The sequence below is a fragment of the Chaetodon auriga genome, chromosome 4 (assembly GCF_051107435.1).
Source record: "Chaetodon auriga isolate fChaAug3 chromosome 4, fChaAug3.hap1, whole genome shotgun sequence".
NCBI classification, from domain to species: domain Eukaryota; kingdom Metazoa; phylum Chordata; class Actinopteri; order Chaetodontiformes; family Chaetodontidae; genus Chaetodon; species Chaetodon auriga.
In genome coordinates this window covers 22720508-22745000 of record NC_135077.1, presented here as the reverse complement: position 1 = coordinate 22745000, position 24493 = coordinate 22720508, and the positions used below count along the sequence as shown (strand labels likewise).

At 41.4% G+C, this 24493-nt stretch overlaps 1 protein-coding gene across 1 annotated transcript in view; it reads left to right on the top strand.

The window, feature by feature from the left end:
- Positions 1 to 19911, top strand: part of LOC143319060 (integrin alpha-L-like) — a 20798-nt gene extending 887 nt beyond the window's left edge. The window contains exons 2-17 of the mRNA XM_076727630.1: positions 4412 to 4494; positions 11775 to 11886; positions 12025 to 12155; positions 12259 to 12401; positions 12529 to 12679; positions 13058 to 13193; positions 13324 to 13397; positions 15624 to 15741; positions 16112 to 16254; positions 16641 to 16787; positions 16878 to 17075; positions 17483 to 17613; positions 17831 to 17988; positions 18935 to 19101; positions 19398 to 19514; positions 19894 to 19911. Of these exons, the coding sequence (XP_076583745.1) occupies positions 4412 to 4494; positions 11775 to 11886; positions 12025 to 12155; positions 12259 to 12401; positions 12529 to 12679; positions 13058 to 13193; positions 13324 to 13397; positions 15624 to 15741; positions 16112 to 16254; positions 16641 to 16787; positions 16878 to 17075; positions 17483 to 17613; positions 17831 to 17988; positions 18935 to 19101; positions 19398 to 19514; positions 19894 to 19911 (2027 nt within the window). The remainder of the gene's footprint in view (positions 1 to 4411; positions 4495 to 11774; positions 11887 to 12024; positions 12156 to 12258; positions 12402 to 12528; positions 12680 to 13057; positions 13194 to 13323; positions 13398 to 15623; positions 15742 to 16111; positions 16255 to 16640; positions 16788 to 16877; positions 17076 to 17482; positions 17614 to 17830; positions 17989 to 18934; positions 19102 to 19397; positions 19515 to 19893) is intronic.
- Positions 19912 to 24493: the final 4582 nt, after the last annotated feature.

The window sequence follows — 24493 nt, the reverse complement described above, 5'->3', positions numbered from 1 at the left end:
TTAACAGATGAGTCCAGTAAATCCACACAAGGAGTCAGCCGTGTCTGCTGAGATTGACGAGGCCGGCAGGGAGGAAGCAGACAAGGCATAAATAGTCACTGTCCTGGGTAGATCTCAGGAGTCTCAGCATTACCACAAAGGTGAATGATTCAACGAATACTGGGTGAAAGGCCGGCGTTTCATATTAGCTGTGTCCCAATTCAGGGGCTGCATCCTTCGGAGGATGGATTTGAAGGCCGCTTACGTCATAACGCTGCGCGAAGGCTGTCCCAATTCGTCCAAATTCGAAGGATCCTCCAAATGCAGCCGACAAATGCGTCCTCCTTTTCCCTGTATTTGGAGGATGCGTCGCTACTATCCTTCACGGCCTCCCATATCCCAAGATGCTTTGCGCACCGATTTTTTTTTTAATAATGGCGACCTGTTGATATGAGGAGCTCAGTTAACAGTTAGCCTTATAAACCCTTCACTTACAAATGTTACAAGCTCGCATGTCAACTAATATCTTATTTTGGGTGAATACTCGATTGTGATTGGCTGCAGGGTCTCCGTTAAAATGTGTTGTAGGACAACTATAAAAACGTTCTGGTCAAATAGCCTGATTGTTCTAAATTATTGCGCTGGCTCAAACTGCAGGTTCTGTGGCCAGAGCCGGTTACCTTGGCAACGCGTCACAACGAGCGATATTAAATAGTCCACTCAGCCGCCTCTTGTGAAAAACTTACGATGTTAACGGTAAAAAAAACAACATTAACGTATTAATAATTGATTTAATATTTATTTCTTTCGTAAGTGACCATGGTATAAGCGGGATAATGCCCTTCGAGGTGTCCATTATCAGAAATGAATGGACGACGCGGAGGCGTGAACCGTCCGACGCGAAGCTGTGAAGATATTCACATCAGGTGAATTTGTAAGTTGTATAATAGGCTACATTTCGCACAAGCGATAGGAGCTGTACGGGCGCATCTCTGCACCCCGTACGTGTGTTTTTCCCGGGTTAGGAGGGAAGACGTTATGACGTCGTGACGCAATCAGGACACGCTCCGAAGGCTAGACCGTCCCATTTACCGATAGTTGATGCGGCCGACGGAGGATCCTCCGCAGGACCCAGCCTACAGAGACCGCGTAGGCTGGGTCCTCCGAAGGATGCAGCCCCTGAATTGGGACACACCTAGTGTGTCAGCAGATGGCTGTTGGTTGAGTAATTGGTCACAGGTGTGCTGAGGAGAGGAGGAGGCTGGACCACACCTGCCAGCCACGCCCTGCAGTAAAACACACACCAACAAGACAGACCGGGGAGAGACAGACAAGAGACAGGGAGAAAGGGAAACGTAAAGGCACAAGAGGGCAAAATGGAGGGGGAACCACAGATCATGACAGTATCATCTGCATAGCAATGAAGATTTATGGATTGTTCCCTGATAATATTACCAAAAGGAAGCATATACTGGCTGAATAGATTTGGTCCAGGCACAGAACCTTGTGTAACTTCGGCGTGCACGGAAGAATCATCATTAACATGTGCAAACTGAAATCGATCTAATAAATAGGACATATACAAACTTAGTGTGGTTCCTTTAATGACAAGGTGAGAAGGTGACAAGATGAAGGTGGCCAAGCAGGCCTGCAGGTGATTGGACAGACACAGTCCAGAGTAGGAGGAGAGGACAGAGGAGTAGTAGTAGCAGTATTGACAAGACAGGAAATGACTCAAAAGAGAGGAGATGAGAGACAAGACGAGAAAAGATTAGTGGCAAGAGGAACATATGTGTGGTGGCAGGTTCTAACGGGCCAGCATATGCCATCAGAACTGCTCGTCAGATGGTCGAATAGCGTTGGACACCCCCATTGTGACTCATGGTCGATGCCTTGTAGATCACCAAAACAATCTTATAGTTCTTAGCATTAGCATAGTTCTGAATTGCTCAAATGCAGTAATTTCTTTTCACAAACTGCAGCCATCTCTGTATCTTTGGCTTTCAACATTGACACGTCAACCCCCCCCCATACGGTGGAACAAAAAGATTTCTTTGGAAACAAAGTGCTTCAAATCATGTCAGGCAAGAACAAAGGGTAAGTACCACGGTACCCTTTTGGTGAAACATTATAATAGTAAAATATGCTTCACAACTGCCTCATAAATGCCATATTTCTGTTTTCAAGCGAACCTAATCGAAGGCAAACCCACCAGTGCCTCATTCTTCCAGGTACATAAATGTGTTTTGTGAAATACATATTATATAATTAATCAGAATGTTGACAGACCAATAAAAATAGACAATAAGATAAAAAACACAGTTTCCAACAATGTAACATATGGGTGACAAATTAAAGGAGAAAGTATCATGGCAAGGTGCTGGGTCACCACGTACCTCTAGAACAGCTTCAGCGCTCCTTATCAGTAGCTGTGTCCCAATTCAGGGGCTGCATCCTTCGGAGGATGGATTTGAAGGCCGATTACGTCATAACGCTGCGCGAAGGCTGTCCCAATTCGTCCAAATTCGAAGGATCCTCCAAATGCAGCCGACAAATGCGTCCTCCTTTTCCCTGTATTTGGAGGATGCGTCGCTACTATCCTTCACGTCCTCCCATATCCCAAGATGCTTTGCGCACCGATTGTTTTTTTTAATAATGGCGACCTGTTGATATGAGGAGCTCAGTTAACAGTTAGCCTTATTAAAACTCTTCACTTACAAATGTTACAAGCTCGCATGTCAACTAATATCTTATTTTGGGTGAATACTCGATTGTGATTGGCTGCAGGGTCTCCGTTAAAAAGTGTTGTAGGACAACTATAAAAAAGTTCCGGTCAAATAGCCTGATTGTTCTAAATTATTGCGCTGGCTCATACGCTAGTTGGTAACCGTGGCAACAGAAACTCAGAACACATTTCACAGTTTATTTATCACAACAGCAAGACAGTAGACAACATGAGTGATTTTATAGTTTCCTTTAACCACATTTAATGACCAGAGTGAATCGTGGATAATATTTCTTGCAATAAAAATGATTTAGGAAACTATCTGTGGACTTTGAGTCTTTGAAACAAAATTTGGCATCATCCTCTGGACACACACAAGCGGTAAGAGGTGCACTTGCCCTCTAAAACGATACTTTGTATCACGTAACATAACGTTAAGCAATCATGTCACTTCTCTCCACTGATTAGGTCTAATATAACAGTTGCGCCGACCGAGCTGCAGGTTCTGTGGCCAGAGCCGGTTACCTTGGCAACGCGTCACAACGAGCGATATTAAATAGCCCACTCAGCGGCCTCTTGTTAAAAACTCACAGTGTTAACGGTAAAAAAAAAAAAACAACATTAACGTATTAATAATTGATTTAATATTTATTTCTTTCGTAAGTGACCATGGTAAAAGCGGGATAATGCCCTTCGAGGTGTCCATTATCAGAAATGAATGGACGACGCGGAGGAGTGAACCGTCCGACGCGAAGCTGTGAAGATATTCACATCAGGTGAATTTGTAAGTTGTATAATAGGCTACAGTTCGCGCCTCTTACAAGCGATAGGAGCTGTACGGGCGCATCTCTGCACCCCGTACGTGTGTTTTTCCCGGGTTAGGAGGGAAGAAGTTATGACGTCGTGACGCAATCAGGAAATACTCCAAAGGCTAGACCGTCCCATTTACCGATAGTTGATGCGGCCGACGGAGGATCCTCCCAGGACCCAGCCTCCAGAGACCGCGTAGGCTGGGTCCTCCGAAGGATGCAGCCCCTGAATTGGGACACACCTATAGATTCTCCAAGTCTTTGTAACTGCACTGGATGGATGAACACCAGCCCTCAGAAAGGTATTCACTCATTAATGTTTTGACGATGATGGTGGAGAACACTGTCTAACAAACACTTTGAAAATCTCCCATAGCTATACAGCTGAGTTAGTATCATGTCACTGCCAACGCCACAGCATACAGTATGATTCACATCAAACCATTAATGACCCCTTCTAACCTGAAGTATTTGTATTTGTTGTGTATATTTTTCAGGATTTCCTTTCATTTGTCACATGTCTGTATACAATGTAAAATGACAACATAGGCTAAATCCAAATGTCCAACCTCTCTGTGTCTCTCTGTGAAATAGGTCAAGAGACTGTGCTGAGAGGCTGATTATTATTATTATTATTATTATTATTATTATTATTATTATTATTATTATTATTATTATTAGCCTAGCTGTAGTAAAGGCAGTAGTGTACTGTAGGTTCTTTGCCACATCCATGGCCATGAACTGTAGACTAATTAGTGCAGCTGTGCATGTGCAGGGAAGTCGGGACATTTGGATACAGCTATGTTACTTACTGTAGCTGAAATTTGTATTTTGGGGGATTTGTGGTATTTTTTTTTTTTTTTTTATCAATAGCACTAATCAGATGCTTCTGTCACAGACATTTCTCTCACACAAACAACAATACCAGTCATCCACTTTGGCTTGTCCATAGCTGAAGACACCACACACTCCCAACTCACTGTAAGAAAATCACAGAACTCCATAAATTAGATAAAATTTAGTTTTTTTGGGACAAATTTCTTTCACCTCTTATGTTCTGATTTAGGTTTGTAGTCCAAGTGTGTCATTGCATGGATACAATGAGGACTCCAATCTGACTGGTGTGTGCTACAAGATGACCGATGATCCTCACCAAATCTCCTCTTTCACGCCAGCTTTCCAAGGTAAAAGACATTTAGAGAGTAGAAGCGTCTTCCACTCTGTGGTAATCACATCTTATCCTATTTGCTGTAAAATATTATTTTCAATGTTTTTCTCCTGACTGAATATTCTTTACAAACTTTCACTGTGTGTTTTTTCAGACTGCACAAAAAAGACAGTGGAGCTTGTCTTTCTAGTTGATGGATCAGGGAGTATGACCACAGAAGAGTTCGACAAAAATAAAAATTTTATAGTGGATATAATGAACAGCCTTAAGAACACATCAATTAAGGTCCCTGCACTAATGCAACATTAAAGCCTTCATAGCATTTATTTGTTAAATTGTACAGAAAAGTGTTAAATGAATACTGTACTTTGTTTTCTGCTTTTTTCAGTTTGCAGCAGCTCAGTTTTCTACAGATTGCAGGAAAGTATTTGACTTCAATGACTACCAAGATGGTGGTGCTCTTGATAAACTATGGAAGGAACCCCATATGAAACGTCTTACTGGCACACACAGAGCACTCAGATTTGTGTTGTAAGTTACAGTGATACAGTACAACCACATTAATGTAATGTTCATTAATTCATACTCACAGATGCAGTTTTGTTTATTCTGAGTCCTACAAATGCTTCTTTTGCATTTGTTACAGAGACGAAATCCTTGAAAACCCAGCAGCAGGCGCCTCTCCTGATGCAACTAAAGTTCTGGTACTAATCACAGATGGAGATCCCAGTGACATTGACAGACATGGGATTATCAAAAGATACGATGACAAAAACATAATTCGCTTTGCCATTGGGGTAAGCTGTCATGTGATGTAACAGGCCTCATTGTTCGGTCAGAGATCAATTCTTGGAACTATTCTGTTCACTGCCATGAGGATGATACACAGACATACAACTCAGAAATAAAACAATTGTTCATACATGTTTTTACCAGTAAATGTTTGGCTTTAAGTAATACAGCCTTAAATGGTGAATCTTTTGATTCCTTTTGAATCCAACTTTGCATGAAAGTGTCTTGTTATCTGGTTGACATGAGACTTGGAGCTCCTTCATAATTTCAAGCAGCGTTCTGGTTTCAGGTCAAAGATGCTAGGCTGGATAAATTTAGGGCCATTGCTTCAGAACCGAAATATGCCTTTAAAATTGAGAACTATGACGGACTCACAGGAATACTGGAAAGCTTTCAAAACAGGATCCTCACAATGGAAGGTGACGTTCAATTGACTTCCTTCTATCTCTGTACAATAATATTGTTACTAAAAACCATGTTATCTTTTCATTTGTCGCCCCTGAAATAGTAACTTGAGCTAGTTCTGTCTCAAATTTAGGCTTCGAGGTTTGGACAGGAAATATGAGTCCTGAAATATCTCACAGCGGGTTCAGTGCTGTCTTACACAAGGTGAGTAAAGTCATTGTTTTCAACTGATGACAGTCACAAACACAATCAAAATTGACAGCTTTTCCCATAACACAGAATGATTAATCACCACCTTGTTCAAGGTGAAGGAAAACAATAATATCAACTGGTTTATAAGTTCAGAAATATAAGAGGGTGCCATGCCATGGAGAGCTATGAATGTGATCAGGAGGATCCTGAACTGAATTCTGATGTGCACAGGTAAGCAATATAAGTGGGCCAGAATGGGGATAATATGCTGTTTTCATTGACCCCGTCAGCTGATCGCTGCTATTCTAGTCAATGAGCACAACTGCACTGGACACAGAGTCTCCATCTCAGAACAGTTGTATCTGCCTGTGTACCTACACTCTGCTCTGCGGAGACTCCACACTGAGGACAGAGCAAGTGCACTTTACCTACCCGATGTCACGAATATGCGCCTGGTGGATCCTGGGTTTGTGTTTATCAAAAAGCCTGGCTTCCGTGTTCTGAACCAATTGGAGGCGAGCAATTGCAGACTTGCTTAAACAAAAAAGAAGTTACACTAATCCAGGTGGGAAGAGATGGAGGCACAAATGATTTGCTCTATGATGTTCTTAGGCAATGCAAAACGGATTCTGGTAATATTTTGTTGCAAAAAACAAGGCTGAACCAATTTCTCAATGTGATGATAAGAACTCAGACTTTGATCAGAACTACTACACCTAGATTTCTAGCAGATGGTTTTACATTCCCTGCTAGATGCCTACGATATGGACTAATACTAAAAAAGAAGTTTTGCCCGGGCCAATGACATGAACAAAGTTCATCCAATCTTTGATAGCAGTAAGTAAGGCAACAGTGTATCCAAACTTTTAATTAGATATTCTTCAGATTTAAATGATACATAAAAGCTCAGTGTTATCTGTATAACAAAAGTAGACAACAATCTGAAACTGATTAAAAATGTGACCATAAGGAAGCATATACAAGCTGAACAAGATGGGACCAAGGATTGAATCTTGTGGAACCCCGCATGACATATGAGCCAATACAAATCACAGTCACCCAGAAAGATCTCTCTGTAAGATTTAAGAAAATCCATCTGAGGTCACTCTCAACAATGCTGACCAAGTGCTTTAGTCTATCTAACAAGATGTTATGATCGACAGTGCCAAAGGCTGCAGCGTCTAATAGTACTAAAATTTAGCAATGGCTCCTGCAACATTTTTAAAGGCCTGTAGTCTGGAGTGGCCTAAAATGTATGATTATCTCTGCCAGCAGATCATGCATTTGGTCACATGTGTCCGTGTGTCTGTTTGTGGCTAATTTCACAAACTGCTTGGCCTATCAACCTAAATTTTGTTGTGCACAGTTATGACTGTATGAGGAAGAACCTTTTGTGGTGGAAGTGACTGAAATCACCAACACCTCCTAGATGAACAGGCTAATGTAGAACTCAGTTCTATGGTCCACTCTGATCTGGTCTAACAAAAAGTATGGACAGCATATCTGAGAAACCAGCAGACAAACAAAGACAGAAAGCAATATGAACTTAATAAAATGTGACTTAACCACACTGTCATACTTTTATAATTATAATTTTATAATTATAATTTTAAAATCATAAAATTAACACATTGAGTATCAGGTGTTTCTACAAAGCTTTAGGGGGAACTTGCCCTTCATTTTTAACAACCTAACTAAGTTAATACGGAGCACCGACTCTGTAATGTCTCTGGAGCACTTTTGGGGCAATTCGACCAGCAAAATGCCTCCGAAACAAGCTAAGAAGACCACTGCGAAGAAATCATTGCCCTGCCAAGATGGCGGTAACGCAGGCGACACACCTGAATTAGACCCAGCCACTGAAAAAGTCATGGAGGTAATAAGGGCTAATATCACCAGTGCAACAAACTGGACTGTATGCTACACAGTATCAACACTAACATATCGCAGCATCTGAGCGAGATTTGTGACTGGTTTGACAAAGCCGAGGAGAGGATATTAGTGGTGGAAAATACTGTGGTCGAAACAGAGAAACAGGTCGCTAGCTTAACAAGGTCAGTTAGGGAGCTAACAGAGTGTCTTCAAGACCAGGAAAATTGAGATCGTCGAAAGAATCTGAGGATCCTGGGATTAGGGGAGAAGGTGGAGGGCATCGACGCGGTTAAGTTTATGGAGCAATGGATCCCCCGGATCCTGGACATTGAGACCAAAGCAGATCAGATAAAACTGGACCGGCTCTGGCACATCGAAACTGCCCCGTGCGATGATTGTTAGATTCCACAACTTTTCCGACCGCCAGAGAGTCATGGAGGCTACACAACATAAAAAGGAGGTTCTCTTTAAGGGAGACGAAATATTTTTCTTCTAAGACTTTGCAGCACAGATGCTGAAATGGAGACGGGAATTCATGGCTGTTAAAAGGGAGCTGCAGAACATCCCCGGGGCTCGCTACACCATGCTGTATCCAGCTTCGCGCAGGGTCATGGTGAACGACTCTAAAACATTCCACACTCCGGACGAAGTGTCTGCCTATATTGACTCTCTGAAACTGTCATAGATACATCCATTGTGGGGAGTGTTATCATCGCCAGATTCAACTCCTCTGAGTTGGGCAGTTTGCCTGTTGCCCTAATAATGTGAATGTTCTCCTAAGTTTACTAAGAGAGATGAGATGTTATGTTGTTACATTTAACTTGCATGCAGGAAGGAGCGTGCTGTCCTATCTCACTTGCCAATATTATCTAAGGTTGTTACATATGTTGCTATAATAATTCTTACTCATTACTCTCTTAACTGTTTTCTTTTCTTTTTCTTAAAAAAAAAAACCAACTTGCATGTAGGAGGTCTCTACCTATCATGATTATGGATAATATTGTAATTATGTTCTTATCCTTATGTGTATGAGGGTGTGCCTCTTCTGAGCTGATATGTTTGCATCTTTCGAAGGATCTAGGGTCCACCTACCTTGGAGAGCCTCTGGGGGTATTAGTCTTTTTTCTAACCTCCTTTTGTTTTTTCTCTGCCAGGACCTAGTAAAGGTAGTTGTATATAGTTTTTACAGGGGTTTGGTCATGGTTTCATACCGTTTTGAATCTGTATTGAATGTTAAAGATTATTACTTATGGAACAGCTTTTATTCCATTTGGGATAATGGCTAAAGTGATGAATAAAAGAGACAGTATCCACATAATCCACAGTAATAGACATATTAATAACTACATTTGATGGGGGCTGATATAAAATTTTGCTCTTGGAATGTGTGAGGAGTACACCACCCAGTTAAAAGGAAGAAAATTTTAACATCTCTGAGAAAGGAAGGGGTTAAGATAGCTTTTTTTTTTACAGGAAACCCACCTCAAAGACGCAGAACATGTCGAATTAAAACGTGAATGGGTGGGACAGGTCTTCTTTTCATTCTTTGCCTCCAATAGTCGAGGGGTATGTATCTTAATTCATAAATCATTACCATTTAGGCCAAAAAAGTATCCAAGATGTTGGAGGACGGTACATTATTGTTAAGGGTATATTATTTGGTAAGAACATCACTCTAATTGGTATCCTTAGATACAGAGTTTTTTAAACAGCCAAAACATGACAAACTACAAAAAGAAACCCACCCCCACACCTGACAGCGACAATCAGTTTTCACCAACATCTTCAACACCTCCCTCTGTCAAATCTCAGTACCCAGGTGCTTCAAAGAATCCATTATCATCCCGGTTCCCAAGACCAAGACCATCTCCTGCCTCAATGATTACAAACCCATTACCTTGAGATCAGCAGTCATGAAATCATTTGAGTGCATCATACTCAATCACCTGAAAACCGTCATTACCCCCCTCATGGACCCATACCAATTTGCATACAGAGCCAACAGGTCAGGTGATGACACCGTCAACTTAGCAATTCATCACATACTGAACCACCTGGAGTCCGCAAATACATATGCCCGCATCCTGTTCATGGATTTCAGCTCTGCATTCAATACAATAAACCCGGCCAAACTGTTAAATAAACTACTGGACATGAACATTGACCCATGCATCTGTCACTGGATTCAAAGCTTTCTCTGGAACAGGCAACAAAATGTGAAGATCAACAACAACACATCCTCCTCTCTGTTCCTCAGTACAGACGCACCCCAAGGCTGTGTTCTCTCACCCTGGCTATTCTCCCACTATTCAAACCAGCTCACATCTCACCACAGCTCTGTCAAGTACGCGGACGATTCAATAATCATAGGACTCATCACCAGCAACCAAGAAACTTAATACCGTGCACAGATCAACCAAGCACTGACCTGGTGCACAGACCATGATCTCCCACTCAACACATCAAAAACATTAGAACTCATCGTCAACCTAAGGCACCAGCCATCTCCCAAAACTCCTGTGTTCATTGAAGGTGAATCCATCTCCATCACTGACACGTTCAGATTCCTTGGGACCCATATTAGTAACAACCTCAAATGGAAAATCAACACAGACCACATCTACAAACAGCTCAGCAAAGACTCTTCCATCTCCGACAGCTCAAAAAGTTCAAAGTAAGGTCTCATATCCTGCTCCGCTTTTACACAGCCATCATCAGAAATCAGTCAGGCGTGGGCTTAAGTAGTGGGAACACCGGGCCCAGGTGTTCCCAATGACATTCACGATGACCCCGCCTACTGGGCACCTGCAGCAGAAAAGGAAAAAGACAGACAGCAGGCAGCCTACCAACCTAAAGGGGCGGGGTCGTGACAATGGGTAACACCTTACATGGCCAATTTCTCATTTTGGTCCTTGTGTAGCTTGTGACCCATTTACTCAGTTTTATATGGCTGAGGGTTCGGGTTTCATGCACCCTAAAATGGAACAAATGATAAAATTATACATCACATTTACATTTCTGTGGCCACACATAATACCTGAAGTCACAAACTTAAGGTCTGGATTACTTTAACTACTATAGACTACCATCTCAAACTGCCATCACTGGGTCAAAAACATGTTACACTTAATTGGGCAACAAGTATGCTATTGTGTTTTTAACATCATTTACATGGTACACTGACATTGCCATGTTTTGCTATGATGGATGACAAGACCCTTTAAATGAAACTTCAACTTACCTGGCATTGATCCTGATGATAGGCCTCATGCAGTTGTGCCAACATCCTCCCTACTCAACCCACTGATGCATGGACACCCTTTGCTGCTAAATAGACTGTTTGTCTGTCAGTTTCTCAGATATGCTAAAAACTGTCATCTAAATATCCAATAAATAGAGGTACCTTACAGAAAACACTGAAGTCATAATCTGTATTCAATTCATGAGGTGACAGGGTTCTCAGACAGTGGATCCAACAGTGTTCTTTCCTGGAAAGTTAAACATTCAAATTACCTCCTCTTCTCAATTCCACACAGTTCCATACAACATAGCAACTATGATTGTGTTTGCCACTGATGATCATTTAATCATGCCATCCATGTAAATCAATACAATTTTTGGCAGTGTTGACAGCTTGGTTCCAGGGATTGCAACGTCGGTCTGTTGATCTACTGCTACTATCAGGCCAAATTTTGATTTGATTATACTGTTGTTTATGATCCTGCAGCACTAATGACAGAACCGTCAGCTGTACTTTTTATTTAGTGCTAATTAGAAAATGTTAGCATGGTAGCATGGCTACGTTCATCGGCCTTGTTATGTTCTTATCTAGGTTTGTAGTCCAAGTACAGTCCATGAGTGCTACGAGAACTCCTATCTGAACAGTGTGTGCTACAAGATGACCGATGATCCTCACCAAACCCCTTTCACGCCAGCTTTCCAAGGTAAAAGTCATTTAGAGAATGGAAGCGTCTTCCACTCTGTGGTAATCCCATCTTATCCTATTTGCTGTAAAATATTATTTTCAATGTTTTTCTCCTGACTGAATATTCTTTACAAACTTTCACTGTGTGTTTTTTCAGACTGCACAAAAAAGACAGTGGACCTTGTCTTTCTAGTTGATGGATCAAGGAGTATGACCACAGAAGAGTTCGACAAAAGTAAAGATTTCATAGTGGATATAATGAACAGCCTTATGAACACATCAATCAAGGTCCCTGCACTAATGCAACATTAAAGCCTTCATAGCATTTATTTGTTAAATTCTACAGAAAAGTGTTAAATGAATACTATACTTTGTTTTCTGCTTTTTTCAGTTTGCAGCAGTTCAGTTTTCTACAGATTGCAGGAAAGTATTTGACTTCAATGACTACCAAGATGGTGGTGCTCTTGATAAACTATGGAAGGAACCCCATATGAGAACTCTTACCAACACACACAGAGCACTCAGATTTGTGTTGTAAGTTACAGTGATGCAGTACAACCACAAGACTATTAACATTAATGTAACGTTCATTAATTCATACTCACAGATGCAGTTTTATTTATTCTGAGACCTACAAATGCTTCTTTTACATTTGTTACAGAGAGGAAATCCTTGAAAACCCAGCAGCAGGCGCCTCTCCTGATGCAACTAAAGTTGTGGTACTAATCACAGATGGAGATCCCAGTGACTTTGACAAAAATGGGATTATCAAAAGATATGATGACAAAAACATAATTCGCTTTGTCATTGGGGTAAGCTGTCATGTGATGTAACAGGTCTCATTGTCTGATCTTATTTGTCTGATAGATAGATCAGTTTATTCAGTCATCAGCTGTCATCACATGTGGTATACCTCAGAGATCAATTCTTGGAACTATTCTGTTCACTGCCATGAGGATGTTACACAGACATACTACTCAGACAAAAACAAGTGTTCAGACATGTTTTTACCAGCAAATGTTTTGTCTTTAAGTAATACAGTAACAGCTGCGGCCAAGCTCAGCTTTAAATAGTGCAACTTGTACTTGAGTCCAGTTTTGAGTCCAATATTGCACAAACTGTTGTGTTTATGTTGCTGACATGAGACTCCTGAGGATCCTTCATAATTTCAAGCAGCGTTCTGGTTTCAGGTCAAAGATGCTAGTCTGGATAAATTTAAAGCCATTGCTTCAGAACCGAAAGAAAAAAATGCCTTTAAAATTGAGAACTATGACGGACTCACAGGAGTACTGGAAAACTTTCAAAACAAGATCTTCACAATGGAAGGTGACGTTCAATTGTTTTGTTTTGGTTTTTTTTAACACTCTTTATATGATGATATTGTTAGAAAATCAGTGTAATCTTCCTGCTGTCCCTCTGCAATAGTAACATGCCATGCTAATTTCTTTCTATTCAGGCTCCAAAGTGGCTCAGGCAGGAGACATGACTAATGAAATGTCTCAGGGCAGATTCAGTGCTATCTTCTATAAGGTGAGTAAAGTTAATAAGACAAAGTCTGGATACATTCAAAATCTACATCCTTTATCCTTAAGCATAATCATCACAGAGCTTGAATACCAATTGGTACATACAACATCCAGGTAAATTTGTTAAAACATCAACAGTAATAAAAAGTCAGCTTACAACAAAACTGAACAGCTGATGTTTGATACAATCAGACAATTTAAATTAAAAACTAAAAACTGGTAGAAAACACAACCAATGTTTGTTCCATATGAAAAGTTCCAAAGTTCCATATGAAATCACACATGTACTGGCAGCAAGTATCCAAGAGAGAGTTAATCCTGTGGCAGAGCTAGTGAGAGAGTTATGATCATATTCTACCCAAGGAAGATGGGTAGGCCAGGAGGTGAGATTAAAGGCAGACATGCACCTTAATGCTGCTTCCAGGTTCTGATTTATTCTGTCCGACTGGCCAGAGTGGAATGAGTGGAATTCCGAGGACAGGCTGACTGGTGCTCCCAATGCCAAGCAGAACTGAATTGTGGTCCTCTGTCGGAGAAAATGTCCGCAGGGATGCCATGCAGCCGTAACACGTGCTGGACCAGCATCTCAGCGGTTTCCCTGGTGGAGGGGGGCTTGGGTAGAGCAATGAAATGAGCAGCCTTGGAAAACTGATGGACAATGGTAAGAATCACTGTTACCTTGGGAAGGCCAGTGATGAAGTCGAGTGCAATGTGTGACCAGGCGCAGCCTGCAGTCTGAGGAGACCAGCAAATGCCTGATGTGAAGCCCTCTCCCGAGCACAGACAGAACAGGCAGCGACATATACTAGTGCGTCCACCCCCATCTTGGGCCGCCAGAAGTGCCTCTTCAGGACCTTAAAGGTTCTATTGACACCAGGGTGGCAGGCGAACCTGGATGTGTGAGCCCACTGAAATACCTGGGGATGGACAGCATCAGGCACAAAGAGCCGGTTGGGAGGACTGTTACCTGGGACAGGTTGGCAGCGTTGAGTCTTCTTGACTATGAACCTGAATTCCCATGTAATGGTGACCACCACACCAGAAGAGGGCAGGATGCCCGCTGTGTTGCCGGGAGAGAGCATCGGGTTCAATGTTTCCGGACCCAGGTCGATAGGCAAGGGTGAAATTAAACCACCTGAAGAATAAGGACCACCAAGCCTGTTGAGAGTTCAGTTGTTTGGTGAACTGGATGCATGCCACAAGAGGTTGCTCCAAACCCTCCATCCAGTGGCGCCACACCTCTAGTGCCATTTTTACAGCCAACAGCTCCTGATCTCTGACATTGTAGTGTCTCTCTGCTGGTGTTAGTTCCCTACAGAAAAAGGCACATGGGTGAAGTTTGTGATCCAAGCCAGCACATTGTGACAGCACCGCCCCGACCACCATATTAGACGCCTCTACCTCTACCACAAAGCTGTATCCGGCTGAATGAGGATAGGAGCAGATGTGAACAACACCTTGAGACTACATCCTCCTCCGCAGTCCAGAAAAACAGGAGAAAGGGGGAGGTTAGTCTAGTTAGAGGGGCCACTACCCAGCTATAATCTTTGATGAAGTGCCGGTAGAAGTTTAAGAACAGTTGAAGCTGCTTGCGATGTGTGGGGGTTGGCCATTCCTCCTCTGCCCTGATCATCTCGGGGTCTCCTCTAAACTGTCCGCTGGCGATAACAAAGCCCAGGAAGGAGACTGAAGCTGCTCTTTGTGACAACTGGAGAAAAAAAACATCATAGAAAAACACAAAGTGGTTGATAAAGTCTCTCAGAACAGTCGTAATGGGTATTGATTTTTGACTGATCACATTGAATCCCCTGAAGTCTATACATGGACGAAGTGACTTATCACCGACAGGAGAGGGGGAGGGACGCATTATATCTGCAGCAAGAGAGTCCTGGATATATGTTTCCATAGCCTTCCTCTTAGGGAGATACAGGTTATACAGCCGACTGCATGGAAAGGGAGCTCCAGGGAGGAAGTCAATGGCACAATCGTGGGGACAATGAAGAAGGAGAGAGATCGCTAGCTCCTTGCTGAATATCTCTTTCAGTTATGATATTCTGGTGGCACTCCAACAGATCTGGGGGAGACATGTCTTTTATTTCACTTTAACAGATAAAAATTCATGCAGATTGTTGAGAGTAAATTTCTAAAAAAGTCAGACGACAACATGGCAACTGTCGGTGGCTCCGCCCCTCCCTGAGCTCTAACCAGACCTGCACATTTCTGTTAACAGGATACCTTGATTCTGGGTTCAGTGGGATCAAACATCTGGCGTGGTTCTCTTCAAGAGTGTCATGCAGAAAATCAAACACAAACTGAAGATCCACACATGAAGAATGGCTCTTACATGGGTACTAAACATTAAGTTATTTAAAGTCATTTCAGATTGTCTGTTTCTTTAGTAGAATTGTTTTTTTTCTTATTTGGTTTGAGTTACTGATGCGGCAAAAAAACAAACAAACAAACAAAAAAAAAAAACTCAGTGAACTAACTCTATCAGTTTCCAACCTAAATGATGTGTTCAAAACAGCTTTGTATTATAAATGTAGCAAATCCATAGGATGGGATCATAAACTGAGTGAATGTGCATCTACAGCCTGCTCATAATAAGACAGAATAGCAATAGGTTTCTTAAAAATGTACATCAGTTTAGAATCTGAGCACTTCCTCACTGCATGATGTGAGTGAACAATGAGCAGATTGTGACTGACGCTGTTGCAGGATACTCTACTTCTGTTGGAGAGAGGAGCAACACTCCTCTGTTTTTCATGGGTGCACCAAGATTTGAGCACACGGGACAGGTCATCTTTTTCAGACATGACTGTCAGACCTGGACTGCAGCTCACAGAATAAATGGGGACCAGGTTGGTGTCTTCAGAAAAATTTCAACTGCTTTATCACACAGATTATGAAAAAAAGAAAAGAAAAAGATCTCTTGTACTTGAAGGGCTATTTGAATTAAAGTTTGGATTTTATACCATATCAAGAGGAGATGATGTGTTAATGAACCAAGTTTCCTTTTAGCTGTTTTCACTTAACTTAAATATTCAAATCTTGTAGACTGCAGGATTTTTGAGATGATTTCCGTCTTAACATAGGAGCTTGTCAATACTGATAAAATAGGATTAGCACAGAGCGCTTTCATCTTGGTTGTAATATATAAATGTATCTCTTTTGGCATGGTTAAGGTAGTGTATGTTTTTTCATCTTAAGTGATGTAAATCCTCGTTTGTATCCCACACACTTTCAGATTGGTTCCTACTTTGGTGCAGAGCTGTGCTCAGTAGATGTCAACTCAGATGGTGACACTGACTTCTTGCTGGTGGGAGCTCCACAATTTTACCATTCTCAGGAGAAGAGTGAAGGCCAGATATACGTCTACACACTGACTGATGAGGTGGGATCAGACCCAGAGTTTGAGCTTTAATCAGGGCACGGGGAGATAGTTAATGCATTTATTTTTCTAAACTTGTGGTCTTGTTTCCAGATGCAACTGAAAAATGAACTGAATGTGACTGCACCATCCATGGGGAGATTTGGCACCGCCATATCCAGTCTTGCAGATCTGAATGGTGATGGACTCCGAGACGTTGCTGTTGGAGCCCCGCTTGAGGATGATTACAGGGGGGCTGTGTACATCTACCTTGGTGACAGACACAGAGGCATCCGCAGCACTTTCAGCCAGGTGAGACAGAGAAAAGGTAACATTATCTAAATGTTCAGAGATAAAAGATTGCTTTAACTGAAGATGAGAAAACAGCAGATTTCTTGACACTTCACCATGATGCAGGCAAGCAAAAAAAAAGACACAATGTCACATTAATCTGTAGAGCTTCAACACCATCAGGGTTAGACATCTGTACTTATTTGCCAATAGATCAGTCTAAAACTTTAGGCTAAAGCTCAGAAGCCATCTTGCTGATATGATTGAGGTGAGCATATGATTGGGGTGGCAATCTGTAAAACGTGTGAAAAAATTGCACAAAGCAACAATATTAAATACTAACCGTAAATATTAGCTACAGTTAGCTGTTGTTCTAATAATGCTTGTATTGCATGACCATCCTTCAGTTGTCAAATCTGTTATTCCAGAGAATCATGGGACAGAAAATAAAGCCTGGGCTGAGATTCTTTGGACAGGCCATTGCTGGGGGCATCGACCTTGGAGAGGATGGACTCCCAGATATTGTGGTTGGATCACAGAGCACAGCTGTTGTCTTAAGGTATGGATACTGTATATGAGTTTAGGTAAGTAGCGTATGTACAAAACAAACCAAAAATGTAATCTGCCACAGACTAATTCAGCCACGGCTTTCCCAGAACATGACAAGAGAAGTAAAATCATGGGATGGTGTTATGGGACTGGTTTACCCTTTCTTCGTGTACAAGTATACTGTCATTCTGTGGCTTAATAAAGAAACTTTAATGAATGTCTTTCAGGTCCAGGCCCGTCTATAATGTCTTGGCTCATCTGTCTTTTCAACCTCAGAAGATAAGCACTGAGAAAATTGACTGCATGACCAACACAGATGAAAATTTACCAATGGTTACCTTAAAAGCCTGCTTTGAAATGGTAGAAACAACAAAGAGCAAAGCAGGTAGGGACCTGACCCAGTGGGACTGTGTGAAAATGATAGTGTGGTTCGGGGTGAGAAAAGGGGGCTCTGGAACAAGTGTTTCAATGTGGGTTTCATTATGATGGACATCCAATCTCATACAGCACATATTCAACTATAGCATTATCTGATCTAATCTGGGTTTAAGGCCAAAATGGGTAGAATCCTATTGTGCTTGTGCAGGTTAATTTATTATTGTTATTATTAGTGGTAGTAGCCATTGTAGTATTCATTTTTGACGCTATCAACACCAAAATGGGTATACAATATCACGGGACTGAGGTACACATTATTAATAGAAATGAGTGAGATCAAACAAAAAACATGGCCACCATCAACCAAACACTTTGCAAAGGGGTAAAATGGGTCCTAGTCGAGTCCCGTTCTATTCCTCTAATTGGAGGGCTCGAGTCCATCAGCAACCACAGAGCTTTTCATTCATTCAGTGGCTGTATTAAGCTTTGATTAGGCAGCTCCTCCTCTGTTTGGAAAAAAAAAAAAAGAATATTTGTTGGTGCTGTGGGTAAAAATTAGGCTCACACTGGTTCTGCTGCACCACAGCATACATTGCAGCACTGAAGGAAGTGTCTTATTATTATTGATATTTAATATCAATGAGAGTCCCCCCTTAAAACTGGTTTATGCTGACCTCCAGTGGTTTAACCACCCCCTGCTGCAGTGAAGTACAGGTGTCCTCCACTAAAGCACAGCGTCACAGAGCACATACTTCCAGCATCACTGTGTGATTGGCTCTGGTGCTCTTCATCCTTGTGCAGGGCCTTACTTTTAAGAAATGTAAGATTCTGCTGCCCCTCCCCACCCCAACGATTTTCATAAAGTCCTAAATGTGATTTCTTGACAGCTTCCAATGTTGCTCACCTGATTAATGTGTTTTTGGTGAATTTAATCCATTTGGCTGACTTTGCAGGGGCAATGATCTCCGGACTACACATCTTGTACACGTTTGATGTGGATCCAATGGGACAAACATATCGAGGCTCCTTCAGTCAAACTGATAAAGAAGCCAGGAATATTTCCTCTGTTGTTCAGCTGAGGAATAAACACACCTGCCTCAGCCTCCCCATCTATATGCCAGTATGGAGATTAGTCATCATATATGTTGTTAAGTGTTGTATTCTCCTGTCTATTATCTATCTCTTCATGCATCCACCTACCTACTTGTGTGTTTATCCACTTATGCATGAATCTATCTGTATTCCCTTGATTTTTTTTTAAAAGCTCAAAACTTCACCACCCATTAATAGTATCACCATTAATAATCCGAACACATTCATGTTTCAGTGATTTTGCTTAACGTTGAATTAGCTACCATCTTGATGCTTTTGCATGTTTCTTCAAGAATATGCAGATGGCTCTTTTTTGTCTTGTAGGAATGTGTGAATGACACATCATCACCCATCATCATCAGACTAAACTTCCACCAAGCTGACAGTGACAGAGCGAGTGCCGTCCTGAACGTGGACAGCATGAGGCAGGCTGTTGTTGTGGTATGTTCAGTGACTGCAGCTGAAGACTGCAGACAGTGTGTAGCCGTGTTTCCATCATGATGTTTTTATGCGCATTTTGAAATATTGCATTTAAAGAGCTTGATGGAGATGGAAAATTAAAAAAAAAACAAAACAATTTTCTATTCTCACTTGGGGTCGTTTATGACTTTTTAGAAAAAGATGGAAACACCTTTGCTGAAAAAGTTCTGATGCAGCAAACACAACTCACATTACTGATCAGCAAAAACAAAAAAGCAAAATAAACACCAAAAAAAAAAAAAAAAAAAAAGCAGCAGTGCACTTTTACCAGCAATCATTTTGTTTATTCTGTCTGCATGACCATTTTTTTTTCCTAACAGAAATTCTTATTCTTTTACAGGTTCCCTTTCAAAAGTAGTGTCAAGCGAAGGAGCTGTTGGACTGGATTTTAAGTTTGCACATCTGACAAACAGCAAGAGAGAAGCACGCTAGGAAGAATGAGTCAGAAGGACTGAAATTACTCTGAATGAAACCATAATTGTGTTTAAAAATGAAGTGGAAAATAATGAATATGTTCCTATGTGTAGTGCTGTATGAGCTCTCCTCAAGGCCACCAGACTCCTTTAACAAAAAAAGCCTTTTACCTTATAGAACATGGGAGTTTCCAGTCTATTGCTGCCTCAATCAGCTAGTTTTTAAGTTGGTATATATGCACAGCATATAAAGTTTGTGGTGTACTGTTGATGAAATTTGGCATTATCTGTCTAACTTCTGTCCTGTACAACAATATACGGCATCAAAATGAAAGTTGTGAGTACTCTTTTTATCCTGCACTATAGCACACATCCTGGTTTAAATCTAGATATCTGAGCTGTTGCCTGATATATTTCTGTGTTTTCAAGGCAAAAGATAATGGCTGTTGTCACAAATTGGCTCAGGGGATGCAGCCAGAATGTAGGCCATGCAAGAAATTTACAATAGAAATTTAAAAAGAGTAATTTATTAAAATTGAAATAAACACAGATGAACAATGGAGTGTGTAAATCAGCAATGATAGGTGTGGCTTGCTTCATAAGTAGATGAGATTATCTGTTTGCTGTCGGGGGAGGTATCAAAAAGTGAGCCTAATCTCAATTCCTGAGTGATTAATTCACTTTACAGATCACTTGAATTGTGCAACAAACATCTGACACTATTAGGATTTTCCTAATAAGTAAAAAGCTTCTTAAAGATAACAAAAAAGATCAGTAGTAAGTTGGGAAACTTTATTTATAACGCGCCTTTCAAAACCAGAGTTGACAATACAAACAACTGCAGTGATACAATAGATGAATAATAAGCATAACAATAAAACTCCAATCAAGTGACGATAATATAAAGCAGCAGCAGTGACAGCAACAACAGCAAAACGTCTGAAATGTACTCATTAAATGCATTTGTTACCGTCTATTGTCCTCCAGCACTTAGCTCTGTGTGGGAAAAGGCATATGCACAGTTTTGCTTACACATCATCAATGTATATATCTCACCCCTGGTGCTGTGTGTGCTTGTACATGCTCACCCTCACACTGAGCACAGGGCCCCCACAAGGACGTGTGCTCAGTGCCTGCTCTTCACTCTGCTGACCCCTGACTGTGCACCAAACAACAGCACCAATCACCTCAGAAAATCTGTGGGCAACATGACTGCGATGGGTCTCATCAGCAACAATGATGAGACTGCAGGAACGAGGTGAACCAGTTGGCCATGTGGTGCACTGATATACCGCTGTATGGTATGGAAGCTGCACTGCCTCCAAACCACAAGATCCAGCAGTGCATAGTGAATACAGCTGGACAGATCATTGGTGCCTCACTGCCCAGCTTCCTGGACATCCACGAGACCCACCTTACCGGCAAAGCAATCAGCATTGTTAGAAACTCAACCTCTTCCCTCACACAGCTCCTTCAGCCTCTTACCACCAGGGAGAAGGTACCAGAGCTCCACCAGACTGAAATAGACTATAAAATAAAAGTTGTTCTCGCAATATGGACCCGATGCATTTCCATTACATTGTATATAGTAGCTATTTTTCCTGAAACTTTTATATTTCTAGTACTTTTCAGTAGTATCTCTATATTTTTTTTAAACACTTGTTGTCTTGTTTTATCTCTGTCACAGTGCTTTCAGTCTCTTACATGCTGCCCTTCCATCCATCTGTTCACCTGTTCAGAAATACTCAAACAGCTCACAGGGAACAGGAAAGCCACTGACAAGGACAAAGTGACACACACTAACTTAAACAGACCGGGGAGGAGAGCTAATTACATGCAGGTGAAAACAATTATGAAAACACAGGAAGTAAAGTACACTGTGACACAGGAGGGATGGCTACAAAATAAAACAGGAAATAACAAAGCTAAACAGAGCTGACCATAACACAAAGGGTTGAAGAGTTCCTGGTCCATGGATTAACGTTTTGTCGATGCGTGTTTGGTGCTGGTCATGCAGAGACCTCGTCAAAGGGGAAATGACTGAATCATGAGAGCTTGAATACTTTTATGCAGAAGTGTGGAATGTGTTTTTGATGCGTGGTCTTTGTTCCTGAGCTTCATTTTGTACACACCTGTTTTTTTTTAAATCTCAGTTTTAACCAGTCAGCCAAGGGAAATCTAAGTGTGTCCTCAGACATATGGTCTGCTATACTGTCTGCTGGGTTGCTCTGCTTTAACGTGGCTGCAATAATTATGTAGAATATAAACTTGACCATCTTTTTATCCCAATGTGTCCGTGAATGATAATCTAGTAAAGTAATCATGAGCGAGATCCACTCGGTTCTACGTCAGGTATGTTGAATTTTCACACAAATCTTTGTGTTTCCTCAGGTGATCACAGCACTGCTGCACCTTGAGGCCCTGGAAATCGTGCATGCCGATTTAAAGCCTGAGAAAATCATGGTCGTGGACCGCAGGCGGCAGCCGCCACAAGTCAAGCTCATTAACATGTGTGTTCAAAGGTTTTCAGAATTGTGCAAAGGGTATTTATTCTCATTCCACTGAGATTTACCTCCTGTTGTCCAGCATCAAACATGTAATCTTCCCTCTGTCACTGTATTGTGTCTCTTGTGATTTGTGAAGTATTGACCTGGAGTGGTTTTATGTAAAAAGTGTGGGACAGCTGTGGTCAACAAAAGTGCAATAAACAAATCTTTTGGACATCTTTTTTATCTGAAGGACAAATTTGTCATCCAAGTGTAAATAAATGTGTGACCCATGTCCAAAAATCCAAACTAGAAATAGAAGAATCATTTCAGTCTTGAACTGTGTCACGCTACAATGCAACAACTCACATCACACGTATAACTAACCAATGGAAACATGCAGGAAAGTCAACCAGTTTGGTTTTCTGATATTTTATATTCTGACAAGAGTCAATTCAAAAGCTCAAAAGACAGAGCAGCGAGTTATTCAGACCATCAGTGAGAAAGTGAGAAATACACACAAATCTGTTGGGCTGTGATGTAACATACTGTATGCGTGTTGCTCACAGTGTCTCTGCCCGTCCTCCCACACTGTGCACACGCACACAGGAGTGAGGTACTATGGTTTGAGGACAGTCGGTGTCTTTGTCACTCAAACTTTCTCATGATTCCCAAAAGAGGTTTGTAAAATGTAACATTACACGAGGAGGCCTCAAAGCCACTCCTTCATGGAAAAATAGAGCGGTAATGCTAAATAGACTTTCTGTGCACACAGGACAAAGTCTGAACATCAGGGGGTTTTTTTCCCCAGGACCCTAAGCACACAGTCTGAGTGTGTTTAGCTGCCAGGTGCACACACACCACTCCAACATCAAAACACACCTTTTGTGTATGTAGCGTTTTGCCTCACTTTGCTTTTCATATTTGTGACAAATGGAAATGTTCATAAAAACACATCTGAATGTGATTAAGATGCTTTAGGTTACATTAATCAGGCTCACTCAACAGTACAGTTGATTGGTTGGGAGAGACGGTAAAAAGAACCTGATCAATGCAAAGCTTGGTCATCATTCCAGCTGGAGTGAAGTGGAGTGAAGTGGAGATGAGAAATCCCAGATTACAAACCCCAAACATGTACACACACAGACTAGTATGTCTAGGTGAGCTCTATATTTCAGAAAGTACATAAAACTGAAGTGGTTTAAATACAAATAGAAAGTAAGACTGCAGTCACTGATGACTTGTAACACATAAAGCTTCCGTTTCAGCCCAAATGGAAATACTCGTCAAAGCACTTGCAATACGTTCAGTCATTTTGACTGACTTGACTGACACCTGACATTAATCACCTTTGCATTTGAAACCTAAATTTGACAATAATTGTAGTATAACTGTATTGTAATAAATGTGTGTGTTCTGTACGGCTGTGGCAGGAAAGAACTGACGGTCAGAACCTGGAATAACCACAGAAAGCAATTAAATCCCAACAACATGCAATGATAATCTTTGTAAATAAAAATAGAAATCATTCAGCAATTCATAAAAAGGGCCGAGGGTCTCGCGTCTCTCCTCTTGCAATCAGACACACCTGTGGTCCGCTCGTCAATTAGTCACGTGGCCCATTCAAAGCATCTTGCTTAAAAATCATACAAACAATAATGAACACCAAAATGGTCAGTGGTGGCCGAATCTGCCATACTGACACTGCTAGCTGCTGCTATTTGACCCTCGTGAGAGCAGGTTTCATGGGAAGGCAGTCATCGAAGCACTCGTAATACGGAAGTGGAAATGGTAGGTAGCTCATTTTTACGGCAATTGCATTGAAGCGGTCCAGAGCGAGCTGTCAGGGAGAGTTAGCAGCTTTATTCTGACAGATTTCTCACTTTCCGAAAACAAGAGCGTTGCAACCTGAAAGTCTTATCTGAGGAGAAGCTGTGAAATCTTCACTGTATCAGAGCATCACGCACACATCACAATTTAACGTAATCGCACTTAATGAAGTTAGCGTGAGGATAGACATGTGACCATGTCCGGTTTTCAA